The sequence below is a fragment of the Anser brachyrhynchus genome, assembly GCF_964034855.1.
Source record: "Anser brachyrhynchus genome assembly, chromosome: 1".
In the NCBI taxonomy this organism is placed as follows: Eukaryota; Metazoa; Chordata; class Aves; order Anseriformes; family Anatidae; genus Anser; species Anser brachyrhynchus.
The window spans coordinates 75,448,300-75,472,430 of record NC_137694.1 but is presented as its reverse complement, the minus strand read 5'-3'; the positions used below and the strand labels follow the sequence as shown (position 1 = coordinate 75,472,430).

Here is a 24,131-nt window from a genome sequence, read left to right as displayed (position 1 = left end):
TTTATGAATATCAAAAATCTCTTACCTCTTCAGATTAAAAAAAATCATCAGTATCTCTATTTGTTTTAAAGTAACCCCAGTAATCTATTCTTTTGTCAGTGCACAGCAAAAAATCAAGAAACTGTGTACCAATTATAAAATTACATTTCAAGTCTCAGGACTCTCTCTCCTTCTAAAAAGCAAGCACAAAAACGCATAATTTCCATTTCATCCATGTAACAAAGTCGCACTGAATTAATTTATTTTTTCTCATTACTCTAGCTTTTAAAATTAAAACCGCCACAAAAATTAGTTGGAGGCAAAAGCAATTTTTAAAGTATTCATCCTTTTTTAAATTTTGATATATGCTGCCATCTCCAGTTAAAAATCCAATAAATTAATCTCCAGAGAAGTAGAGTAAGCTTGCCTTCAGTGGGATCAGATCCATAAACTGAAGTGCATGTGCATTCCTCATGTTTGCAGACATTTTTGGAGGGTCCTGGCCACTGCAGAAAGGTTGCAGTGGACCTATACTAAAAATTGCCTTGAACCTATACAGATTATGTACTGACAAATGTTTCTGAAAAAAAAAAACAAAATTACTAATGTGAATTTCTTCTAAACTGAGTATCTTTGAAGATAATATCATTAATGAAAAATCATAACTCATGAACGATACTTTTTTTTTTTTTTAATTTAGCAGCATGTTCAGGTTTGGCAATCAGTGAGAAATGCAACTTCCATGGTAAAAGTACTTCGAAAAATTACCAATCTCTGCAATTAATACTTCTGATGCACACAAAACATCCGCAAAACATCTGCAGAGGACACGTAACGTGAGCAAAAGTAGCATGGAGGAGATTACAGGCATAAAGCTTGGTACCATGAGTTCCAAGTGATCCTGTAATTCTATAATTACATTTAAATTCAGAAATTTCTTTAATAGGTTATAAAAAATATGCATGTTAGCACTTAAGAGAGGATGTTAAAATTTACAACAGTAAAAGCGTACATAACCAACTCTTTAACGATCTAATTTTGATGACAACTATGATAATGTTAGAAACCAAAAACACGTAGCAGAGAAGTGTAATGGTGAGAACAAAGAACCATACCCTGACTATTTATTGAGAATGGACTAACAGATTTGAGGACACCAACAAAAACACTCAGAGGGTGAAAGCGGCTCCAGTATAAAAGAGTTGAAACTTAAGCAGGCATTTCTAGTCATACTTAAACTACCACCTGCTTTCAGCAGTGAAACTCGTACCCAACGTATATGAATAAAACTGAGTACCTGCATGTTTCCTAAGCTCTTAGAGAGACTGGTTAAGTTGTATTCAGGTCACGTCACCAAAACAAAATGAACTAGGTAACTAGCACTGGGTAAAGAAAAGTTCAAGAAGAAAAACCTTCTGTGGTATTAATCTTAGCATATTTTATCATTTATGTTACATTATTCATATGTATCAGTGGAATGCCTCCTTATTTTCTGCTTTAAACAAAAATAACATTAAGGTTATTTTTAAAGACAGGATTGGGTTATTTCTACAGTAAAAGAGCAACTGTCAAAACATATACCTAATGTGTGTGGGGGAGGGGGAAATAGAGCGATTACTTTTGGCCCACCTCATCCACATTTGGGGATTTTTAATAAGCAAGATTATTAAGCAAGAACTGAAGTTTTATTTGCATGAACTAGTCTAAGGTAACATTTAAAATGTTGACAATTACTTCATTAACATGAAATTAGGCATCATGGTTTACTGTTGTACATACAATTTATACTTACAGTGGCTCTTCCTTCTCAGTTTTCTTACTGCTATGAAGATCCTGTTGTTCCTTCATTTTATCTACAGCTTGTGCTTGTTTTTCAATCTCATTAAAGCTTTGACTGCTGACTTTTTGTGCCCCCAAACCGCCTTTTTTGGCACCAAGCTTGATTTATTAAAAAACAAAAAATAGAAGTCCCAACATTATAACTGAGACGATCACCTCAAATGATTTAAGAGTCAACTTTGAAAGCAATAGCAAACGCTATATACTGTTAGGGAGTATACAGCACAACTTTAATAATTATTATGTTGTATAGTAATATAATCAAATTTGTTGCAATTGAACCATTTGTTTCTCATTCACTTAAATCACAATTTATACTTAGAAGTGGCAACAAATTTTATATATTAGTTCTTATTTTTTATATTAGTTCTCACCGGCCAGTGCTAGTGTCTTATCTTACTATTAAGGATTGATTTATTCATATTTTTAATAAATGTGTACATAAGTATTTAATGATTTAAGGTAGTACAGCAATATACAAGTTTTGTACATCCGTGTATGCAAAACTCAAACACACAATGATTAGCTTTTGCATGTGACAAAGCACAGTGAACATTTTTAGATAAATACGTCATCTGAGAGGTTACAGTTTTGCGCTGGTTCTTTTAAAACAGTTCTACTTCTAGCTCATTACTTCAATACAGGAAAACAAATTCTTTCATTCTGATTATTGATTACTTAAAAAACCCTACTGAATTCTACAAATATGAATCGACACAATGATGGAGATTCAGATGTGGCAAAGCCCTCAAACTGCTGTTCTCAGTCTCCCATGCATTTAATTTGTCATCTGCAACACTGCAGCAATATGAATTTTCACAATATTTTTATCTTAACCTGTTAGCACTTTAATGGCTTCATGTAAGAGCTCTGGCCTACGCACACAGAGTTGTACAGTTTTAGTCTCTGACACTAGTTCACAAACTGTACATGCACCTGTGAACCCAGTTATGTTCTTACTGTAAAGGAACATATCTGCGTAAGCCGTTTAGAATAAATATGAAATTCCTCTTGCATATTAGGGCCCTCTAGTGGGATCAAGGAATAATACTGTTCAATCTAAACAAATCTGCTATTCATGTCAGGACAGCACCCAAAAAAATGAAGCTCAGATATACATGTGGAAGTCTAGACAGTTCAGTGAGCTGCATACATGTAAACACACTTAGAATTTATCTGAGGTCAGAAAACAACCAATTAATCTTAAGTACTCTACTACAGAGTAATAGCAATTTATTAGACAAAAATTCATCTTAACAATAACCCATTTTGAAACAGATTATTGGCTGTTTGATATAGAACAGATTTTCTATTGCATTTTATTTTCATCGACTGTTACTGATACATGTACTGTTTAGTATTAACATACACAATACATTTCCAAATTGCAATCTACATATTTCCAGAGATCTGTAATACAGAGAAAAATATGCATTAACTATATAGACTTACCCCCTTCTTAACTTGATTTGACTTCTTTTTTATGAAGGTGGTGTTCTCTGCAATGATTAAACGTACGTTACTTGACATACAGTTTCATTAATTTCAGAATTGCAAAAGTTAATTTCCATAATTTCAGCCTCAAAACAGTTTTTCTATTTTTTTTTCTAATGCCTTAAGTATTACATTTTCTACATGAAGAGATTTAAAAACTAAACTGAGTTACATAGAACAGAGCGGTGAATATCACTAAGAAAAGGTAGGAAAAAGACTCTGAGGGTAAGGTACCTCTTGCCAGTTCTTAATAGGAATAAAATTATGGCTCAGTTTCTAGTTGTGGATACCAACTAGTACACAGACTTGACATTATAAATCAGACTAGAGGTCCACTTGATCCCATACCGCTTCCAGGATAAATTGTTTTCTGGATAGAAAGGTACTGGCTATGTTTAAAACAAGCAATGATACAGATAAAACATACCTGTATCATCATAAACATACAAAGTGTGAAAGTTCCAGCCTTAATGCTTTGTATTAAATATTGAAACACAGTAAATGAACCTACGTTCTGCTCATCACGAAATCTGATGGAACTCCGAAACTTGGTATTCTTAATGAGACCTTAGTAGACCTAACGACAGGAAAAATATAGTGTGCCTTATTGACAGCTACGTTGAGCCAAGGTATAAAACTCCCAGAATCAAAAGTTTTCAATTACTGACTCCTCCAAAATGCTTGTACATAAATGAAAACTGATTTGAGCTGAAATTTAGTTGGAAACAGGCTGAACAAGCATATACAGAACAGAGATTCCTCATGTAAGATAGAACTTTTGATGTCCAAAACAAACAAAAAAAGCACTAGTTTTATGAGAACATGTGTCATAGATACAATTGAGAAAACCAGGAAAGCACATGTGGGTAACTCTTTTCAATCCACTTGCCTCCATCTCATAAAAAAAACAAACAAAACAGCGAATAAAAAGAAAAAACAGTGATGAAGCAATATGACACTCTCCTCACTATTAAGTAAATTAAGATTCCGGACACTTAAGATTTTGTATTACAAATACAAGATTTGTAAACTAAATTTTTATGTTTAGTTTTCTGAAAAGGAAGCAAAATCTGCCTAAATAGAAATAGGGACCTAACGTGTTTGCTTAGCATAAATAGCAGGCCATTCATCACAGAATGGTTTAGGTTGGAAGGGACCTTAAAGATCACCTAGTTCCAACCCCTCTGCCATGGGCAGGGACACCTCCCACCAGACCAGGTTGACAAAAGGCTCCATCCAGCCTGGCCTCGAACAGCTCCAGAGATGGGGCATCCACAGCTTCTCTGAGCAACCTGTTCCAGTGCCTCACCACCCTCATGGTAAAGAATTTCTTCCAATATCTAATGTAAATCTCCCCCCTTTTAGTTTAAAACCATTCCATGTTGCCCTACCATTATCCGACCAAGTAAAAAGTTGCTCTCCGTCTTTTTTATAAGCCCTCTTTAAGTATTGAAAAGCTGCAATGAATAATCACAGCAGAATCACCCAGAATAATCACAGCACAACGCTCTATTCCACCCTGTGTGTAGATGCACAACTTCAAGCAGCATAACGGAAGGTGTAAAGCATTACTGGTCACCTATATTAAGTCTGATATCTATAGCATTTAAATTCATCAAGTCAGCTAGGACAAGATTGATAAAACCAGAAAGCAATTAACTAAAACTGATGGATACTGTTTATGAAAAGAAGTTGTAACACAAATTAAGATGTTTGAAAGTAACTCATGCACACTGCTATTAAACTAAGAATTTCACATCTCTTCCCAGTCACACATTCTTAGTAAGTATGAATATAAAAGTACACTATACTGGCTGCTATCATCTTCTGCTTATGCTCATTACCTAATGCAGCTTTTGGTGATGTACTAAGGCAATCAACACTTGGTCCATGTTCTGGTCCACCTGAAAGCATGATGAGTAACAAGGTTAAGAATATCAGAAGACTCATTTGAATGTTTAACATATCAAAACACAACTCACTGTCCTCAGGATACTGTTTGATATAGATACCATAACGTGCTATTTCTGTCACAGCTTTTCCAGTTACTAACAGAGCAGCATGCACCCAAAGATTCATCTGAAATCTTCTGAATCAGATTTTAATTTGGATTCCTATTAAACATTATTAAAGGAATATGTTGTCCCACACAGTCTAGCATAAATCTTCTAGAAACTCCTTCTTCCCCCAAATACTTAAGTTATTAGCATGATAAGGTTATTTAATTATTAAAGTAAAGTAAAGTAAAGAGAGTCTAAACGAAGAGACTATCAAAAAATGCAGCTTATTGTTAACAAAGAATCAGTCATACCTTCGTAGCATTCTGGAACATTTTCTGAAGCTTTCTGCCGTAGAGAAACTGGCTCTGATAGTACCCATTCAGTATTCTTTGCATTGAAAAAAAAACCCACAAAAACACAAAGATCAAAAGTGCACACAAGATAGAATACATCAAATAAATATGAGCACTGTAATCAAAGATAACTAATTAGCTAAAATTGGATTCCTATGACTAGAGCTTCTATGTTTAAAACCTGTTACAGGAAATGTCTACCTTTATTAAAACGTATTGCTTAGCACCTGTATTCGTCTCTCAGAAATAACCCTCAAACACATCCTCCTCACCAGGCAAGTCTATGACCTGCTCACAATAACACCCACTTAGTATTAGCTTTTCCACCTATGCTGTGCCACTGCCAGTCCACACTTCTCTTCCTTAGAATCTCAATATCATAAATTCCCAATACTTCTCTCTCAAAACCATACCCAAAGAATCTCTTGCCCTGAAGCACACAGGCTGCTTGTCTCTGATCCCCTACTTTTGCAGCTATCAAAAAATTCTGCTTTGAAGATTTACATTATCTTATTGATAAATTTTCTCAAGGGGTTTTGTAACAAGTTCCTACTTCTCGTACTTCAGCCTAAATTTACAACACTTCTCTGCTTAACTCTTTCTCTCTAGTTAACTGCAGTTTATGCTTTTCCTACTCACTTTCAAGTATTCTTCCATATTGCCTTTTGCAAACAGAAATACTCTATAATGAAATTATATAATAATAATGAATTATATATAATATATATATATTTATATACAATTCATAGATGTAAACAATCTTCTGATGAAAATACTAGACTACAACTCACAAAAACTGATTTATTTTTGTCTTTGCAACAAGCATTTCTGAGTAATATAGCATTCTTCCCAAACTGTAAAACATAAATATTCTTTCCCTGGTTCAAAGATGTCAAAATTTATTTTTATAAGACATTCAAATATTGACCATAGTAGAAGTTCCTAAAATAAAACAAACAGATAAAAGACTGAAATTTCCTTTAAAATACGTTTTTGAAACATTACAAAAACAACAAAAAAGTTATATTTTAAAATGTCACAATTGAATAACTACAGGAGGGGGGAGTTTTTTCCTTTAAATTACAGCTTTTCCCATTCTTAAGCACCCTAGATATATTAGAAAGTCAATTAAAAACCTGCTCTTTTTACTGTGTTCCTTACCAGGGTGCAGATATGAACTCACATACGTTTTTATTACTGATTATGATATACATGGATCACCACAACATTATGGCTGGGGAATGAATGCAATGAATGTTTACAAAGTGCTGAAGAATATTCACAAGGCCTAATATGATATGCCAAGTTCTTTGCATTCTTCTCTATCCCAAAATATGCCTCATGATGATACTTAGTTATAGGTATTCACTGATTGCAACCATACTAGAAAACAATCATGTCAGAACACTTAATATTGTTGAAATATTTAGGAATACTAGGCATAGCAGTAGCTTAATTATTCCAAGTTTAAGATCACAACTACTGAAGTTGTTTTTAATGGTATTTTTTAATCTAAGACATAAGAGTCTCTGAAACACTGTTCTCTGAAATAAACACAGCATCTGTCACTATAAGGCACTGAGAATGCACAGCAGAGGTGAGATCAAATAAATGAAAACCAGTGGTAGCAACAGCTTTCAGAAAGTTATTTTAACTTTTTCAAAGAGGATGGAGGAATTCTGGAGGAAGAAAAAAAGCAACTGCTTAGCAAATATTATTTTTTACCATTAAACTTTATTCATCAAAAAAACAGTTATTACATATGAAGTTTAGATCAGGGCACTCCCAAGACAGGAATCATGAGCCGAAGTGGAATTGTACACCTAAGAAAAACACAGCTTCATTTCACATTTAGCTACAATTTGGGTCATTCTAAATTATCATCTTAGAAAGTGGTTCACATCCAGGAAGAATTTTGAGACCCACAGAAGGAAAAGCAGATAAACATTAACTCACTGACCTATCCTTTCTCTGTTAGATTTTCTTAGAGAGTTTAAAATTAATCACAGAGCACACAGCTCTCCTAAGAAGCTAGAAATCAAACAAGAATTAAATACAGGCAATCTATACCTTAGGAGAAACATGGGATGCAAAAAAGTCTTCCTCTTTGTGCTGCGGTGACACAGGTGGCATTCCACATCCATCTGTCCACAGCTAAAAGTATTTTGAGAGAGGTAGAAAGAAAAGAAGGAAGAGAGGGAGATTATTAATATTACAGGACAATTGCATGAATGCATCCTAAAAAAATGCACTTATCTTAAAACTGTTTTTTTTTTTTTCCCAAGTTAAAAATATATTGATTTTCTTTTCCTAAGTATTTTTTCCTTACAAATTTATTTGAGCTTTAATACATGACATTCCTTTTTAGATTCAATGTCTGGTTATGTCTTCCCTCACATTACCCATTTTCTTCCTAACAAAATACTCAGTATAAGCTCTGCTGCAGTAATATTGTCAACATTTAATATCACTAGAGCTTTACTTGAACTTGTTTTACATCTAAAGCTGTCTAGTAAGTCAAAAGAAATATTCTCTCAAGTTAGTGATGAGAACCATATTAACTATAATATCTGCCATACAAAATTACAATTAATTACATTTCATAATATTTGATGAACAGATTAGAAGAAAGAAATGCAAGACATTTTAATTAATTTATTTAAAATTCTCACTATTTGATCAACTTCAAATGAATTAGTCATGGACTTAAACACACTGAATTAAACTATCAAAACATTCATTCTGCATATACAGAAGAGAGCCATTGTCAAACTTACTTAACACCTCAGCAGACCTAAATAACGTGTACTTTGCTAACAACTTCTTCCTGTCAGCAACCTAACTTCAAAGCTTTGACAGCACGCCTGCACTGCATCAGTGTTTTTAACAGAACAGGACATATATATGTTCAGGACATATATATATATATATATAAGTTGCTAATTTTTCAAATATATTTTTGGTAGAAAAAAGGAAAAAAAACATTTATCTGTTCAAATCAAAACCCACTTAAATCTCAACTATTTTGTAGTTAACTCTATTGGCACTTTTACATTTTCACATGCTGCACTTCTCAGTAATAATTCAGTTATAGAAAAGCAAAAATAAATACAATATATAATTCACGGAGAAGTGCTGGTGTTTTTGTTATACAGTAGCACAAACACAATTTTTCAGCACGCTTGAGAAACAAAGTAGTTTCCTTTTTGAAGAATACCTGAAGTTTCTGCCTAGGATTCCTGTAAGTTATTGAAAATGCTGCAAATGGTGTTTTGAGTAACCCAAAAGTGATCCCAAAATATGACGTTCAGCTCTACCCTCAATATTTTTTTTCAAAAAACAACAAAAAAGTTGCAAATAGTTTACTCCACAGCTTGTAACCTCACTGCAACATGTACCAGTACCTCCAACAGGCAGATAATCTTTCACATTATTAATTAGAAACTTAAAATGGCTCTGGATTGTAAAGAATAGAAAGTTTTTGAGAAATCTAAATTACGTAAGACACACATTACTCACATCAGTACCATGCTTTCTTGTTGCTTGTGTTGCAAGAGATTTAATCTTCTCTTTGTAAAGCTGAGCAGCACGACTGTTATACTTTGCATTGGTATCACTTGTTGTGCATCCATGTTGATGGAAAAAAGCAGACTATGAAGAACACAAGATGCAATGAGAAACACATTTAAAAACTAATGCAACTTAACATAAAAATATATCGCAATGCAGCAAAATACTCTCCTCCTGTATCTAAATATTTTAAATTATGAAGTCTGTGTAAATTTCCAAAATAAGAAGAAAACTCCCTTATGGCAACATATGTACACATAAAACAACATCAATAAATTAAAAAAATAGATTAGTGGTATGTTTTAAAAGCACATAGAGATACAAGCTTCCAACCATATACAAAGATTCCTAGTTTTGAATCTAACAAGGCAAGGAAGAGTTAGCTAACTGCCAACACCTGTGCTTCAAAGGACATTTCTGATATTCTAAAAGGTATCACTTGCTTTCATCTCAAGCTTGCTAGAAGGAACAATGTATGCTCAATAGCATCAAAATGGCTATATAAAAATGGTCTTCTTTAAAGTGTGTATCCACATATATATGTACTTATATATAAATATATATATTCACACACACACACTTTATATGTCTATTCACATACAAATAAAAACTTTGTTTGAAAGATTAAGAAATGGAAAAGCTGGGCATTTTTTTAGTACCTAGAATTAACTAGCAAATGATGTCATATGTTCTTGCACAGAAGAACTTAATATATTACAGTAAAACATAGTAAACAAGTTTCTGATAGGGTCAGCAAATCCTGACAACTGAAACTATAATCTCAAATGTAAATCTAATATACAAGTACCGGACTTCATATAAAAGTTAAGCCACAATACATTTCTGTGATTGCAACAAAAACGGTTATAAACATCACAAGTGTCAAAAGGACTGTGTATATTTGCATTTAGGTGTGTATATACATATATATATATATATATATCTATACATACACCTATGGAGTTGACATTCAGAGCTTTTCTTTGTAAACCCTAATTCCAATAATTGTAGGAGTTTATTCTGAAAACAAAAGAAACTCAGATCACCAAATTTTCTAGCAATCTCATACACAGCTATAAAGCTCATAACTGATTCAAGATTCAGTATCACCAGGAAATTACAGAATAGAAATACTAAATGTTAGTCTGAGAGTATTTCTAAGCAGTAGTTGGTAAAAATAGAATTCAGCATGTTATTGGAACAAAAAGGAAATTGTTTTTTCATGCAATTAGAGGGAAGATTTTTTACTTTCACTTTTTAAATGTTGAGGCAGTTTACTAAAATGGTCTTTAAAGTTTCAGCCATTTATCCTGCTAGGTAATCCAAAAGAGGTCATTATGAATTTCAGGTGTATGAGATGTGGGTATATTAGACCTATTGGTACAATGCATGATAGGAAACAGTGACATCCAAGCAGAAAGACAAAAATCCATTAAATTAAATAATAAATGTTTTCTGTTAATCTTCTGTGAATATGCTTTCTGAAATTATCTGAAGTACTTTTCAAAACTTGCGATCCCTTCCTTCCAATTGCCTTAAAATCTCTAGCTAAAAAAGGAAAGTATTTTTCATGCAGAATCTCCCCCTTCTGATTAGTTAAAACTATGATCTTTATCTGTTAGGAGGCGTAAGAGAAACGTGATGAGTAAATTCATATAACTGCAGTATACAGAAAAATACAACTTAGAAAGGATAGGCAGAAAAAATAGGGTAAAAACACCACTTTATTTCTGAAGTTACACAACTGCTCAGATCTGCAAACCAGAGACAGTGACACGCTGAATGCCTAATTCAAAGAAGATGGTTTGACTGGAAAATGCAGAATGGGAAGATTAATAATAATGATCCTCACTCAATTCATTCTTTGTATGGAAATATTTAAAATATTCTAATACTGAAATATTTATAAATATTTAAAATATTAAATTCAGAGATAGTAAGATTTAGGAGAATATTACAATGACAAGACTCAAGCAAAGCAGATTAAGAAAGCTCATAATTGTAAATGGAATGAAAGTTTGGTTGAGAGGGAACACAAATAAGCTCAAGACTTAAAGTTTCTTAAACAATGTTTACGGACTAAACACAAATGAAGAAAGATAAGGGGTAAGTTTCCAGGGAACTGGAAGAAAAGTAGAAGTGTCTTATGAAAGTTACATGTTTCGACACTGAGTAGTTCAGCTTAGGGAAGCAATCTCAACTACCAGTGGTTGATCTTTGAAAAAAATATGAGAAAAGAGGCAAGATTCCAGAGGAGTTGACTGAAGAAAGTATCATCTTTTTAAAAAGAAATTGAGGACAATTCAGCAGTCAACATAAAACCTTAGTTTAAAAAATATATATTATGAAACAAGCTTATCTGTAAGTATATAAAAGAATTAAAAGTAACAGATTATATCAACTGGCCAAAACAAAAACACTGCTATTTCCTCTCTCTGACAGTGTAGCATGTCTTATCTTGACTTCAACTGTACCTAAGGCCTAAGTCATATCTTGACTTCAGCAGTGACATGACCTTTGGCAAGACATTTTCATAAACCACATACAGAAATATGGTCACAGGAAAACACTTGTTAACTAGGTTTAGAAGCAGATGGAAAGCCATCTTTCATCAGTTATCAATGTTTTGCTGTTAAATTAGATGCATTTTCAAGGAATCTGGTCTAGTCTTTTCAGTGATTTTTAATGACTTCTAAGGGAAAAAAAAAAATACTTTTGCAGATTATACCAGCATGGAAAAGTTGCAAGAAGCATGGAAAGTGAAATCAGCACTCAAAAGAATTCTTAAAAACAAGAAAAAGGAGAGAAACAGACTGGAAAAACAAAAATATTCTAAAAGATGAGAGCCGCTAAGGAAAGACAATAGCTTCCAAACCTAACAAGCTTCAATGTGCAAGGCAAACACTCAAGAGTACATACAGCATTTGCATTTCCTCCAACTTGCATGCATCTCAGTTGAAACCAAGACCAATTGGAATCCAGTTCTGTAGATCTGAAGAGAAAGAAACATTTTTAATGTTACTTTCACAGACATTTAAAATCTACCTTGTTTGTGTAAAGAGTTTCTTTCCCAAATTATCTGGGGGTGGTGGAGGGAGCATTGAGTATGAGGAGAATTCTAACAGTCATAATACTGTGATCATCAGGAATGCATTCCTGAAAGACCCCTCGTAACATTCTTTTATACAGTGACAAAGCAACAGAGGAAAAATACAGATTTTAGTTGATGGAAAACAGCTGCTTTTATGTGCAGTCTGTTCTTAGATGCATTGCTTTCACACACTTCAAATAGTTATATATTTGAAATGGAAGGTTCTATTTAATAGGCCAAAAACACCTATAGGACATAAATTGGGTTACTCATCTGAAATATGAGAAGCTCACTAAAACTGCACCAACTGACTGAGCCTATCCAAGTGCTGCCACCAAAGGGGAGTATAGTCCTTTACACAAAACCTCTCACTTCCTACCCCAGTACTGACACCGTGGTGGCAACATAATGAACTACTTCAGGAAGCAAAGTTGGCAAAAAAAAAAAAAATTTAGGTCTCCAAACTGGCTTGCTAGGCTGTCAGATTATCATTATGATCAACATACTGTAGCACTGCTGAAGATAATAAAGCGGTACTTGCCTCAGTCTTGACTGGAAAAATGATAAAATGCTTCAACATGCTTACTCACTTCTTTGTTTTCATCACAGACTCACAGAATGGTTTGGGTTGGAAGGGACTTTACACATCACCCAGTTCCAACCCCCCTGCCATGGGCAGGGACACCTCCCACCAGACGAGGTTGCCCAAAGCCCCATCCAGCCTGGCCCTGAATACCTCCTGGGATGGGGCATCCACAGCTTCTCTGGGCAGCCTGTGCCAGTGCCTCACCGCCCTCTGAGTGAAGAATTTCTTCCTAATAACTAAGCTAAATCTACCCTCTTTCAGTTTAAAGCCATTACTCCTTGTCCTGTCACTACACTCCCTAACAACTTGCTCTCCAGCTTTCCCATAGGTCCCCTTTAGGCACTGGAAGGCTGCTATAAGGTCTCCCCAGAGCCTTCTCTTCTCGAGGCTGAACATCCCCAACTCCCTTGACCCATCTTCACAGGAGAGGTGCTCCAGCCCTTGAATCATCCTTGTTGCCCTTCTCTGGGCTCGCTCCAACAGGTCCATGTCCTTCTTGTGCTGGGGCCCCAGAGCTGAATGCAGTGCTCCAGGTGGGGTCTCATGAGAGCAGAGCAGAGAGCGACAATCACCTCCCTCACCCTCCTGGCCATGCTCCTTTTGATGCAGCCCAGGATATGGGTGGCTTTTTGGGCTGCAAGAGCACATTGCTGGCTCACGTTAAGCTTCTCATCAACCAACACCCCCAGGTCCTTCTCCTCAGGGCTGCTCTCAATCCATTCTCCGCCCAGCCTGTATCTGTGCTGGGGATTGCCCCAACAGAGGTGCAGGACCTCATGCTTGGCCTTGTTGAACTTCACGAGGTGCGCACAGGCCTACCTCTCAGGCCTGCCCAGGTCCCCCTGGATGGCATCCCTTCCCTCCAAGCCTGTTGACCGCACCATGCAGCTTGGTGTCATCAGCAGACCCGCCAAGGGTACCCTCAATCCCACTCTCCATGTCACCAACAAAAATGTTAAACGGCACTGGTCCCAATACTTACCCCCTGAGGAACGCCACTCATCACCGACCTCTGCTTGGACAGTGAGCTGTTGACTACAACTCTCTGAGTGCAACCATCCAATGCCTTACCCACCGTGTGGGCCCATTCATCAAATCCATGTCTTTTCAATTCAGAGACAAGGATATCATGGGGGACAGCGTCAAATGCTTTGCACAAGCCCAGGCAGATGATGTCAGTTATTCTTCCCCTATCCAATGCTGTAACTCCACCAGAGAAGGCCACCACATTTGTCAGGCACAATTGGCCCTTAGTGAAGCTGTGTTGGCTGTCACCAATCACCTCCTTGTTTTCCATGTGCCTTTGCATAGTTTCCAGGAGGATCTGCTCCATGATCTTGCCAGGCACAGAGATGAGACTGACTGGCCTGCAGTTCCCTGGGTCTTCCTTTTTTCCCCTTTTTAAAAACATGGGTTGTATTTCCCTTCTTCCAGTTCACTGGACTGCCACAACTTCTCAAATACGATGGATTGTGGCTTACCAACTACATCCGTCAATTCCCTCAGGACCCATGGACGTATCTCAGCAAGTCCCATGGACTTGTGCACCTTCAGCTTCCTCAGCTGGTCTTGAACCTGATCTTCTTCTACAACGGGTGGCTCTTCATTATCCCAGTCCCTGCCTTTGCCTTCTGGGGCCTGGGCTATGTGGTTGGAGCCCTTGCCAGAGAAGACTGAGGCCAAAAAGTCATCGAGAACCTCTGCCTTCTCTATATCCTGGGTGACCAGGTCTCCTGTTTCCTTCTGGAGAGGGCCCACAATTCTGTTAGTCTTCCTTGTATCACTGACCTACCTATAGAAGCTATCTATAGAAGCCATCATCTTCAATGTACAAATAAATCTGCCAACAAATATGCGCTACTAACAAACACTAGAAGCAGGTAATGGGAATGGGCGCAAGGTACAAATTCTACCGAACCCTACGTATTTACCTCATTCCCAAGTAGCTATCAGATAAATCAAAGCTTTTACAAACATTAAAAATTTTTCAATCAGAAATTAAGAAAAGAATGAGTTTTCCTCTCTGAACAGCCATCTGAACAAAATAAAAAACATCAGAAGTTGAAAAAAATACCATTTTTAATGTAAAAAATATACAAACTACTTACCGAATGAAACTCAAGTGAACACCAAGGGATCGATGGGTCCCCGAACAATCAATACAAAGAAAAACTCCATATGTTATGCTTGCCCAGCTAGGATTTTTTGATCCGCAGTCAAAACATACCTTTAAGAAAATAAAAATCATTAATGTGGCTTATGCGTAACCACTTGTTATTACAGGTCATTCGAACATCCTTGTAGTGATCAGAACTTAATGAATTCATCCTTATAGCATGGATTTCATCCTTCCCGCTCGGATTACACGACAACTTCACATAACCCTAATTTTATAAAGAGTAGTTGCACAATCTGCCCAAACTCATACGCCTTCACCCAAACTAGACAGGACAACATAAACTCCTAGTTTCAGTCCATAATCAGTTTACACATGGATCACAGGTTGAGAAACAGTAGGGCAGAGAACCCACATCAATCTAGTTCAAGTACACATTTAACACAGTACTTCCAACACTACTGATATACAAAAGCTTTTAAGAAATGTTTTCACTTCCTTGACAGGCTGGGAAGAAAAAACAAACAAACAAAAACACTAAGAAGTCTCCATGCTAGAAACTACACTGATATAACTAGAGATTTTTGTCTACACACCTAATCAAACAAGCCCTGAGTTTACATTCAAGTCAGCTAACCTATCACCAACCAAATTAATTTCAAGTAGATGCCCAAGAGCAGTTTGAGGCTAAACTCCTAGCTTTACTGTGGGTCTGTGTATCTTACACAGCGCGCATTTATCAGGCACAAGTTCACCATCAGATTCAACACCGGCTCATCCTCAATATGAACATTTTTAAGTCTGGGCTTCAGTTAGGCCAATAACCTGCAACACACATGGAAAGCATGGAGGTCACAGTTTCTGCATGTGTAAGTCCACTCTTTCTATGGAGGCTTAACAGAGCACTACTGGAAGGAAAGGAGTCTGGAAAGCATGTATGTATCCCACTACTGTATGTGCAAAACCAGGGTCATTCACTGACATGCAGCAGAAAGAAGAAATAAGAGAAAATCCACACAGAATGAGGGACAGAAGGAAGGACTGGAGAGAGTCCCTGAAGTAAGCACAGGTAGGAGAATTATACGCAGGGAGTTAGGGAAAAAGAATGAGTAACTCTTCATGTATGCCATATCACAAGAAAACATACAGCCTTAAGTAGTCAGAATTCATCCGCTTTTCCTCAATTCCCTCCATTCTTTGAACTAATTCCAATAAATCAATAAATAAATTACCTCATCTTCACTTTAAATTGGCTGTTTTCAAACAGTTTCTTACTAGGCTAAAAGCAGTATGAAGACAACAAAATAAGACAAGATTCTGTTGGAGATCAAAGCCAAGACAACAGCCTTGGTCCTGCTTCTAACACAGGAGAGAAGAGCAGACTTAGAGCTGTAAATTTCATTGAAATTCCTCAGAGCAGAAATGGGAAAAGAGAATCTTAAGCATTACCAGGTGGTTAAAAAATTCCATGGTTAAAAAGGTTCTGTTATTAACATCCCTTTCCTGGAACAAATGTAAGGGCTTCTTAATTTCAGCCTCTTGAAAGTTAATTGCATCACCTTGGAAGCTAGCTGCCACAAAGCAGCATATGTGACGCAAGTCAGAAAGACAACTAATTTTCTTGTGAAAGTAACATAAGAACTGTCATTTCCATCATGTTATGCGACAGAATTAGGAACATTTTATCAAGTTACCTTACTGAAACAAATGAGTATAAGTCAACTTACACTCATGTTGCTTGGCTTCCTCAATTTTAGAGTGCTTTCCACCACATAAATTGTAACAAGAAATGAAAACAAAATTAAAAGGGATTTCAGAGCCTACCTATGAAATTATTTCCATTTTAAATATGGAGACTGTGTTTATTGGATTGAGTAAGGTACAACTAAGATATTAAAGTCGTTATAAAAACTAATTTGAAGGATACACTGAAATAATCTATTGCTTTTTAACTACACTTGTATTATTTTTGCTCATTTAGTGTTCAAGCATTTCAGGACGGTCTAGATTCAGGAACAGTCACTTTGGAGAAAAAAAAGAGTAAAAGTTGCAATCGAGATTTTTTACCAGAATAAACACAAAGACTTGGGTCCACAGCAAGACGCCATTAAAACAAACAGGATTCATCTTGTATGAGAGGCTGAAGTTAACAGATCCTTTATGCCTGTTGGTAAATAAGTTCATAGTACACGTTGTTGGATATAGCAACAGAGTAATATACAGCCTCTGGAAATGCTAGCTTTGACACTTCCAAAGAGCTGGAGGGGCTCAGCAATCACCTGTCACTGAGGTCAGGGTTACAAAGGCACTTTTAACCTGGCACGCAGTGTTGCTGCTGCCACGGGTAGCTCCACATCTCCACGTTCACTATCCCTGTTGTGCAAGACCAGCACACAGCCGCCTGAATGCTGGACCCGCTACTACTCAGGTGGCGGTTTTGCGACTGGTCAAAGGTAACCTTCATCCGAGCAGCCACTCTCTTCCTTTCCAACCGCTGTATGCTGATGCAGGAAAAGAAAGCATATCAGGAGTAATAATCAGGCTTGTTGATCCTACTGGAAACCAACGCTTTGACTCAGAGCAAAGGTAGGTCCAACTCACATCACGGCCACATCATCAGCAATACCAGTGTAAGGGAGGGAACAGAAGCACTTGCCAACAGAAGGAAACTGGACTGGAAGCTGGACTGGAAGCATTGTAAACTTAAAATGACTTGAGCAAGATGTACTATAGTATATTCTGCTGGGGGGGGGAACATGACCACAACACCTCCCAACAGACACACAAACCCCACAATTCACACTGTAATAACAAAACTGCAGAACTAATAAACCACCACCACAGCAAACACTTGGTTTTCAGACAGTTCAGATCCTTGATTTGGGTCTCCAAGCAGAGACACAAATGCTATCATCAACAAGAGAAGAGAGAGAACCAGAGAGCAGGAACCAAAAACTACCTGTTTCAGAGGAACAGATCTGTGCAAACTAAAAGAGTCTATACACTACAGTCTCAGGGTGCAAGTTATCAGAACTAGTAAGCTTTACAAACGTTTAAACAATACTGGGTAGCTTAAGGACTACGAATGTCTTTCATGTGCACAAAATACATCCAATTTAATAACTGTAACGTGTTCATTAAACGTTGTCAGGCAGTCCTGTCTTACATAATACACAAAGACATGAGAACTCCAAAAAGCTGTTTCTCATGCTAATCAAAGGAAACCAGAGGACGAATTACAGGTACGCTATTTTCAAGACAATTATTCAAACGTCCGTTTAAACACGCTACAATCCACACATTAAACTGCACGTTTATTTAAATGAAATCGTTTTCCCTAGGCTCACATGCACTGGGAGCTACCACCAAGCACCTAGCGCAGCACAGAGGTGCATATATATTATATATATGTAGGTGTGTGTGTCGGGGCTCGGTGGGACGAGGAGCAGGCCTCCGCGGCCACAGAAAGCCCCAGCCGCCCCGCCGGGACCGGCTGGCGGACCGCGGAGCTCCGCCGGGGTCCCGGGGCTCTCCGCCCGCCCCGTCCTGTCCCGCCCGGTCCCTGCCCCGCCCTCGGGCAGTGCGACGTGTCACCGCCACGGCGGAGCCCGGCCGCCGCCTCCCCCCGGCTCCCCGGCGCCCCGTCCTCCCGCCGCCCTCACCTTGTTGGTGGGGACGGAGCGGAGCCGCTTGAAGATGGCGACGATGTCCTGCTTGCTGGGCTCGCACATGGCGGCAGGCGAGGCGGGAGGGCCGCCACGGAGGAACCGCCACCGCTGCCGCCCACTCCGCCGCCGGCCGCCCCGCTCCGCCCCGCAGGGCGGGACCGGGGGGAGCCGCCTGCCTGCGGCCGCCGGCGTGGCGAGAGGAGGCGGCGGTTGCCGTGGGTACAGGAGGAGTGGCCGGGCTCCCTGAGATGGCGGGCACGGGGGCCGCGGGGCGGTGCCTGAGGGGCCTCAGCGTCTCGGGGCAAAAGATAAATTAAACGTGGAAGGACAACAGCTGTGCTGGTGGTTGGTTTGGGAAAAAGTGGCGTAGTGCCACCACAAAAGTGGTGATAACGTGCCTACTTGGATAACATGCTTTATCCAACGAGTAGGTTTCAAGCACTCTGTAAAAATTTCTTGTGAAACCATCGTTCCCTCTCAGCATTAGCACTGAAGTACGTGACCAGGGACAAGGAGGGGGCTTGTGGCAGAGCTTGGCCCCTCAGCACTCCTACTTGTCAGAGAGCACGGGGGTCTCAAGGTGTTACACCCTCATCTCCCCAACTCTTCTGAGGTATGATTGGCCATGTAGGGAACAACCAGAGTTAGGACAAATTTCCTATAATTCTTAGATTTTCTTTCAGCTTGGAGGGTGCTCTGGAGAGTGGCTGCTCTAGCATTCTGCTAACAGCAGCACCATAGATTATCTAGGGCCCAAAATAGCCACGTTCAAGGCCTTCCATGACAATCTAACTTCAGCACCTTGTTTCACTCTCTTCCATAGCAGCCCCCCGTTCTTACCTGTCAATGAGGAAATAATCCAGGGTGATGAAACCTATTACCATCAGGGTTGTGGCCGTGCTGCACAAAACATCCACCCAATGCATGTTGCTGCAAGCCACCAGCAGTCTTGGGGTAGGCATAGGTTTGGGGATCACTGCTGAAACACCTACTGCCTGCTGTCCCCTGCACCAGGCCCTCAGCACTGCGAATCAGAGGCACATGAACCAATAGTGCTTTTGGTAATCAGTACAAGTCAGTCACTTGTTATCCTGACAGGCAGCTGAACACACGAACATTTCACTCATTTTTGAGGTATTGACAATTCCTGCAGCAGGCCAGCAGCCTCCACTCCAGATCAACTTTGTTCAGTCTGACGCTATGTCACAGGTAGTGGGATTGATTATATTATAGGATAGCAGTCCAAAAATCCATCTGTATGCATATAGCCAAATAACACTGGGACTAGACTTAAAATATCTGAGCCTGTATAGGCATAATTCCATACCAGCAAACGTAATCATACCCCTTGGCAGTCACCTGGGATCAGGAGTGCCTAACAAGAGATACGTCTTCGCTCTGCAAGTGAAGTTCACATTTCAGGAAGACATTGCCTGTGAGTCATAGGAGCCCTAAGCACACTCCTGTCCGGAGACGCTTACCAAATCCTATCTGACTGCATGAGGACTGCCATCCTGGCCTACAGCCACTGGCCTCACAGGGAGAAAGAGTTGCCAAGAAATTTCCATACAGGAGAAAGAGTCCATTACTTCAGCTTTATCAGTACTATACTTTAGCTTTGTAAGTACTATTTAAAAAAAAAAAAAAAAAAAAAGCAGGAGAGGTATGATCTTGTCATTATCAAGAACAATTAACATCAGAAAAACAAGGCAATCCTGACAGTTGATCTGTCTGGCACAATCCCAGAAAAGGACTTACTGTCCTGTCCTCTCCTTAGCTGCGCTACTGCCCCCCCAAGCAATGGCACACAAAGGCAGCTAGCTCCTGCCACTACAGCAGCCCTGGTAAATCAACATGCAACTTGGGAAGCGCAAATAACACTGTGGGGTGCTGGTTCTTTCACTGGCCTCCTATTTCAGGAAATGGCATGTCTCTGCCCTTGAGTCAGGATGTAAAAAGTAACTCTGCTAGTTATTCAGAGCCACTTTGAACAGAGAACACACAAATCTCCATCCATGAAGTAAAAATGTACCTGTCCTTGACAGTGCTCAGAAACGCTCTACTGTTTGTTTCTCACACTGTGCCTCTATCCTAAGGCCACACTTCGCAATTCAGCTACATGGATGTGCAGGCTAGACAGACTCCTGTTGCAAACTGCAAGCTCAGCTGATTGCTAGGATATGAGTTCTAGACCAAATGCATGAAAAACATTTAGCACATACTTAAGAACCTGGGGGAGGTAAGCACATCCTGGAAGCAGCCCTAAGAGCAGCCTCAAGGTTGTGGGAGAAAGGTGATATACAATGAATGTAGGTAACAGTAAAAGGAAGGGCTGAGCCGTTCATCTCTGCCAGAGAAAAGGCAGTGCTCATAATTCACTGGCTGCTCTCGCATGTTGAGTGAATTAAAAACAAACAAACACAAACTACTTTTCAAGGGTGCCTGTAGATTGGGCACTGAGTGTCCTCTACTTTGGTGAGCAGCTGTTAGGTGCAATGCAGGTCCTTAACCAGAACCAGCAGTAGACCAGCACTGTGAGCAAAACTGACTCCCCCCATCAGACACTGCTTACATCCTCAACCCTCAACTAATTTTCATCTTCACTGTTGTGGTTTAACACTGCTAGACAGCTAAGCACCACCCAGCCACTTGATCACTCCCCATCCCCAGCAGGACGGGAGAAGAGAATTGGAAGGGCAAAAGCTAGAAAACTAGTGGGTTGAGATAGACAGTTTACCAAAAAAAAAAAAAAAAGAAAAGTAATACAAAAAAACACAATTGCTCACCACCAGCCGATGCCCAGCCAGTCCCCATGCAACAGCAGGCCTGGTGAATAGCCCCCAGCTTTTATTGCTGAGCATGATGCCATATGGTAAAGGTTGTGCCTTTGGTCAGTTTGGGTCAGCTGTTCTGCCTGCGCCCCCCTCCCAGCTTCTTGTGCACCCCTAGCCTCCTCACTGGCAGTGCAGTGAGAGAAACAGAAAAGACCTTGGTAAGCACTGTGTAAGCGCTGCTCAGCAACAACTGAAACAGTGTGTTATCAACACTATTTTCATCACAAATCCAAAACATAGAACCATACGAGCTACTATGAAGAAAATTAACGCCATCCCTGCCAAAAAACACATTAACAAAAAATGTCTAAGACCATAAGTCTAAGCACATATTCCTTCTCTGACCCCATTACCCACAGTAAGTTGCACTGTCACTCTTTCTCCTTGAGAAAGAATGCTGATTTGTTCAAAATAATTTGGAAATACCCTCCATACCCTATGCCCCCTTGCCTGTGCTTTGCATCCTTTGAAAAATTTGGTCACACTTAGCAAAATTTGTCACTGCTCACATACACTGTGCATAATGGTAACATGCTGCTTCATGCCAACTACAGCTCTAGAAATTTTAGGCTACCCTCTCCCCTGCAAATATCCTCAAACATACGACATAGTCCCAGACATGTATCTCTCCAGTACAGACAATCCATCCAGAAAATCTCCTCTCTGGAGTAGAGAGAGCAAGCATCCAAATGCCTACTTCCACAATATGGAACTGAAGCTTAGGAATGTTGAACTACATTAAAAACCAGTTGAAACCAGTTCAGCATATCAATAATACACTTTTATTTAGTACTAATGCATTGTTTGTACTGATAACAAGAAACATAATCAGTTCACCACACAGGCAAGGTTTCTTGAGAGTAGTCCTTCAACTGCATTGCCCAGTACAAAACCAAAAAGTTACAATACTGGAACTTACAGACAAGCCTGCTGCATAGTCAATATTCACTTTTGCTTAGGTAAACCTGTTTGTATCAGCAATGCAAGAGACTTGCAAAGTTGCATGTAGAAGCAGCATCCCACTGCAAAACCCACCTACGTTTTCCACGTGATAGTGTTTAATCTATGGCAGTGCAATCAATTTTGTGTGCTCTGCTTAGGATTTCTAGAAATATCTATATCACAATACACAACTACTTCACAATTAATATGGTTGCTGGTTGCTCACCTTGTGGGATTAAAGACTTCATGAGTCATGCAGAAAGATGACCTAGCTAAGGTAACAGATGACTTGGATTTTCAAAAAATTTTTGCTAGTAAAAAAAATTGAATAAACTGCCATGAAATAAGGAAATGATCATTTAATAAAATAGTTACTGACAACCAAAATAAACAGTAGGGGTTTACCAGTGTGTCCTCCAAAGGGATTCAGGCTTGGACAGGTAGATTTGAATATTCATCTGTGAAAAAGGTGAACAAAAGGTGGTAGTTGTTTGATATTGAGCTACTTACATTTACAAAAGTGAAGAACGGCAAAAAGACCTTGTACATTACTAACTAGATAATAAAGCAGCAAGTTTCAAAGTCAAATGCAAAATAAAAATACAGTCTGCACTTCTCTAATGGGGTCATAATTAGCTGCTACTACTAAAAGCATTACTGATCGTCTTTGTGGAACTAATTACAAGACCTCTTTTCTGTTCTGCATCATTTACATCTGTATGAACAATAGTTTGGTGTTCAGTTGTTGCCAATGCAGTAAATTGAGTGTTCAAAATGAGGAGGAAAGAATTTAGTTTCTTACATCATAGACCAAAGATACAGATTGTTGACAGCTGAAAGAAGCATCACTATCACTATGTATTGTCTTGTTTCTACACGCTTCCCAAGGCACCCACTACATGCCACTGGCACCGACCTCATCTAACCTTCTACAGTCAGTCTTCTCTACAGAGAAGAGGTTACACCTTCTGAAATGTAAACAGGTGCTCAGTAAAACTTCAGGTGTACATAGGTGCTATTTCCTGAATGGAAGGTTCAAGAACCCTCTAAAGTACTTTTGAAACTTTTTGTTAGAGGATTAATGTCATATCACACAGGAATCTGAATTTCTAAAAGGAAAAAGGAGGTAAAGCAGGCTGAAAAAATCACACATACGTATCATCAGCAAATAAACTGCTAGATGTCAAACACAATGAATCTTTCCTAGGCTCTGAAATTGCTCATCTCATTTCAGTTCAAACAAAATTAAGAAGTAAAACTATTCCTGTTAATCTGGGATATTTTGTATTCTCACATTTCAGGAGCAGGATCTGCAGCTTTCTCTAAACTGACCACTAGGTATGATTTCATCCACAATTAGCAAGCTCCCTGATGTTCTGAGGTGAATGAATAACTTTCTGCCAAACCAGAAAGGTTGGAAAAAGTTGGTTTCAAAAATGATTATGTAACCTTAGAGTTATTTAAAAAAAAAATAACAGACAACTCTAGGAGAACAGGAGGTATTGCTGCTGGGCATCCACCCTTCAGTATACCATTCTCCCCCTTTTCTCCTTTGCTTTACAATAGTCTACAGCTATTTTAAGATGACCCAGATCATCAGATTAGGTCAAAGCTATCTCATCTATCTACAGTGGTTTCCAATTAGAAGACTCAGCATTT

At 38.7% G+C, this 24,131-nt stretch overlaps 1 protein-coding gene across 2 annotated transcripts in view; it reads right to left on the bottom strand.

The window, feature by feature from the left end:
- Positions 1-18,888, bottom strand: part of ARFGAP3 (ARF GTPase activating protein 3) — a 33,330-nt gene extending 14,442 nt beyond the window's left edge. The window contains exons 1-9 of one of the 2 annotated variants that reach the window (XM_080576696.1): positions 18,691-18,888; positions 15,021-15,139; positions 12,155-12,227; positions 9,185-9,316; positions 7,736-7,819; positions 5,624-5,699; positions 5,157-5,216; positions 3,271-3,317; positions 1,772-1,917 (exon numbers count right to left, since the gene is read on the bottom strand). In XM_080576696.1, coding sequence (XP_080432822.1) covers positions 1,772-1,917; positions 3,271-3,317; positions 5,157-5,216; positions 5,624-5,699; positions 7,736-7,819; positions 9,185-9,316; positions 12,155-12,227; positions 15,021-15,139; positions 18,691-18,759 — 806 coding nt within the window. In that variant the 5' untranslated portion in view covers positions 18,760-18,888. The remainder of the gene's footprint in view (positions 1-1,771; positions 1,918-3,270; positions 3,318-5,156; positions 5,217-5,623; positions 5,700-7,735; positions 7,820-9,184; positions 9,317-12,154; positions 12,228-15,020; positions 15,140-18,690) is intronic. The other variant, XM_080576697.1, reaches the window with a different exon arrangement.
- Positions 18,889-24,131: the final 5,243 nt, after the last annotated feature.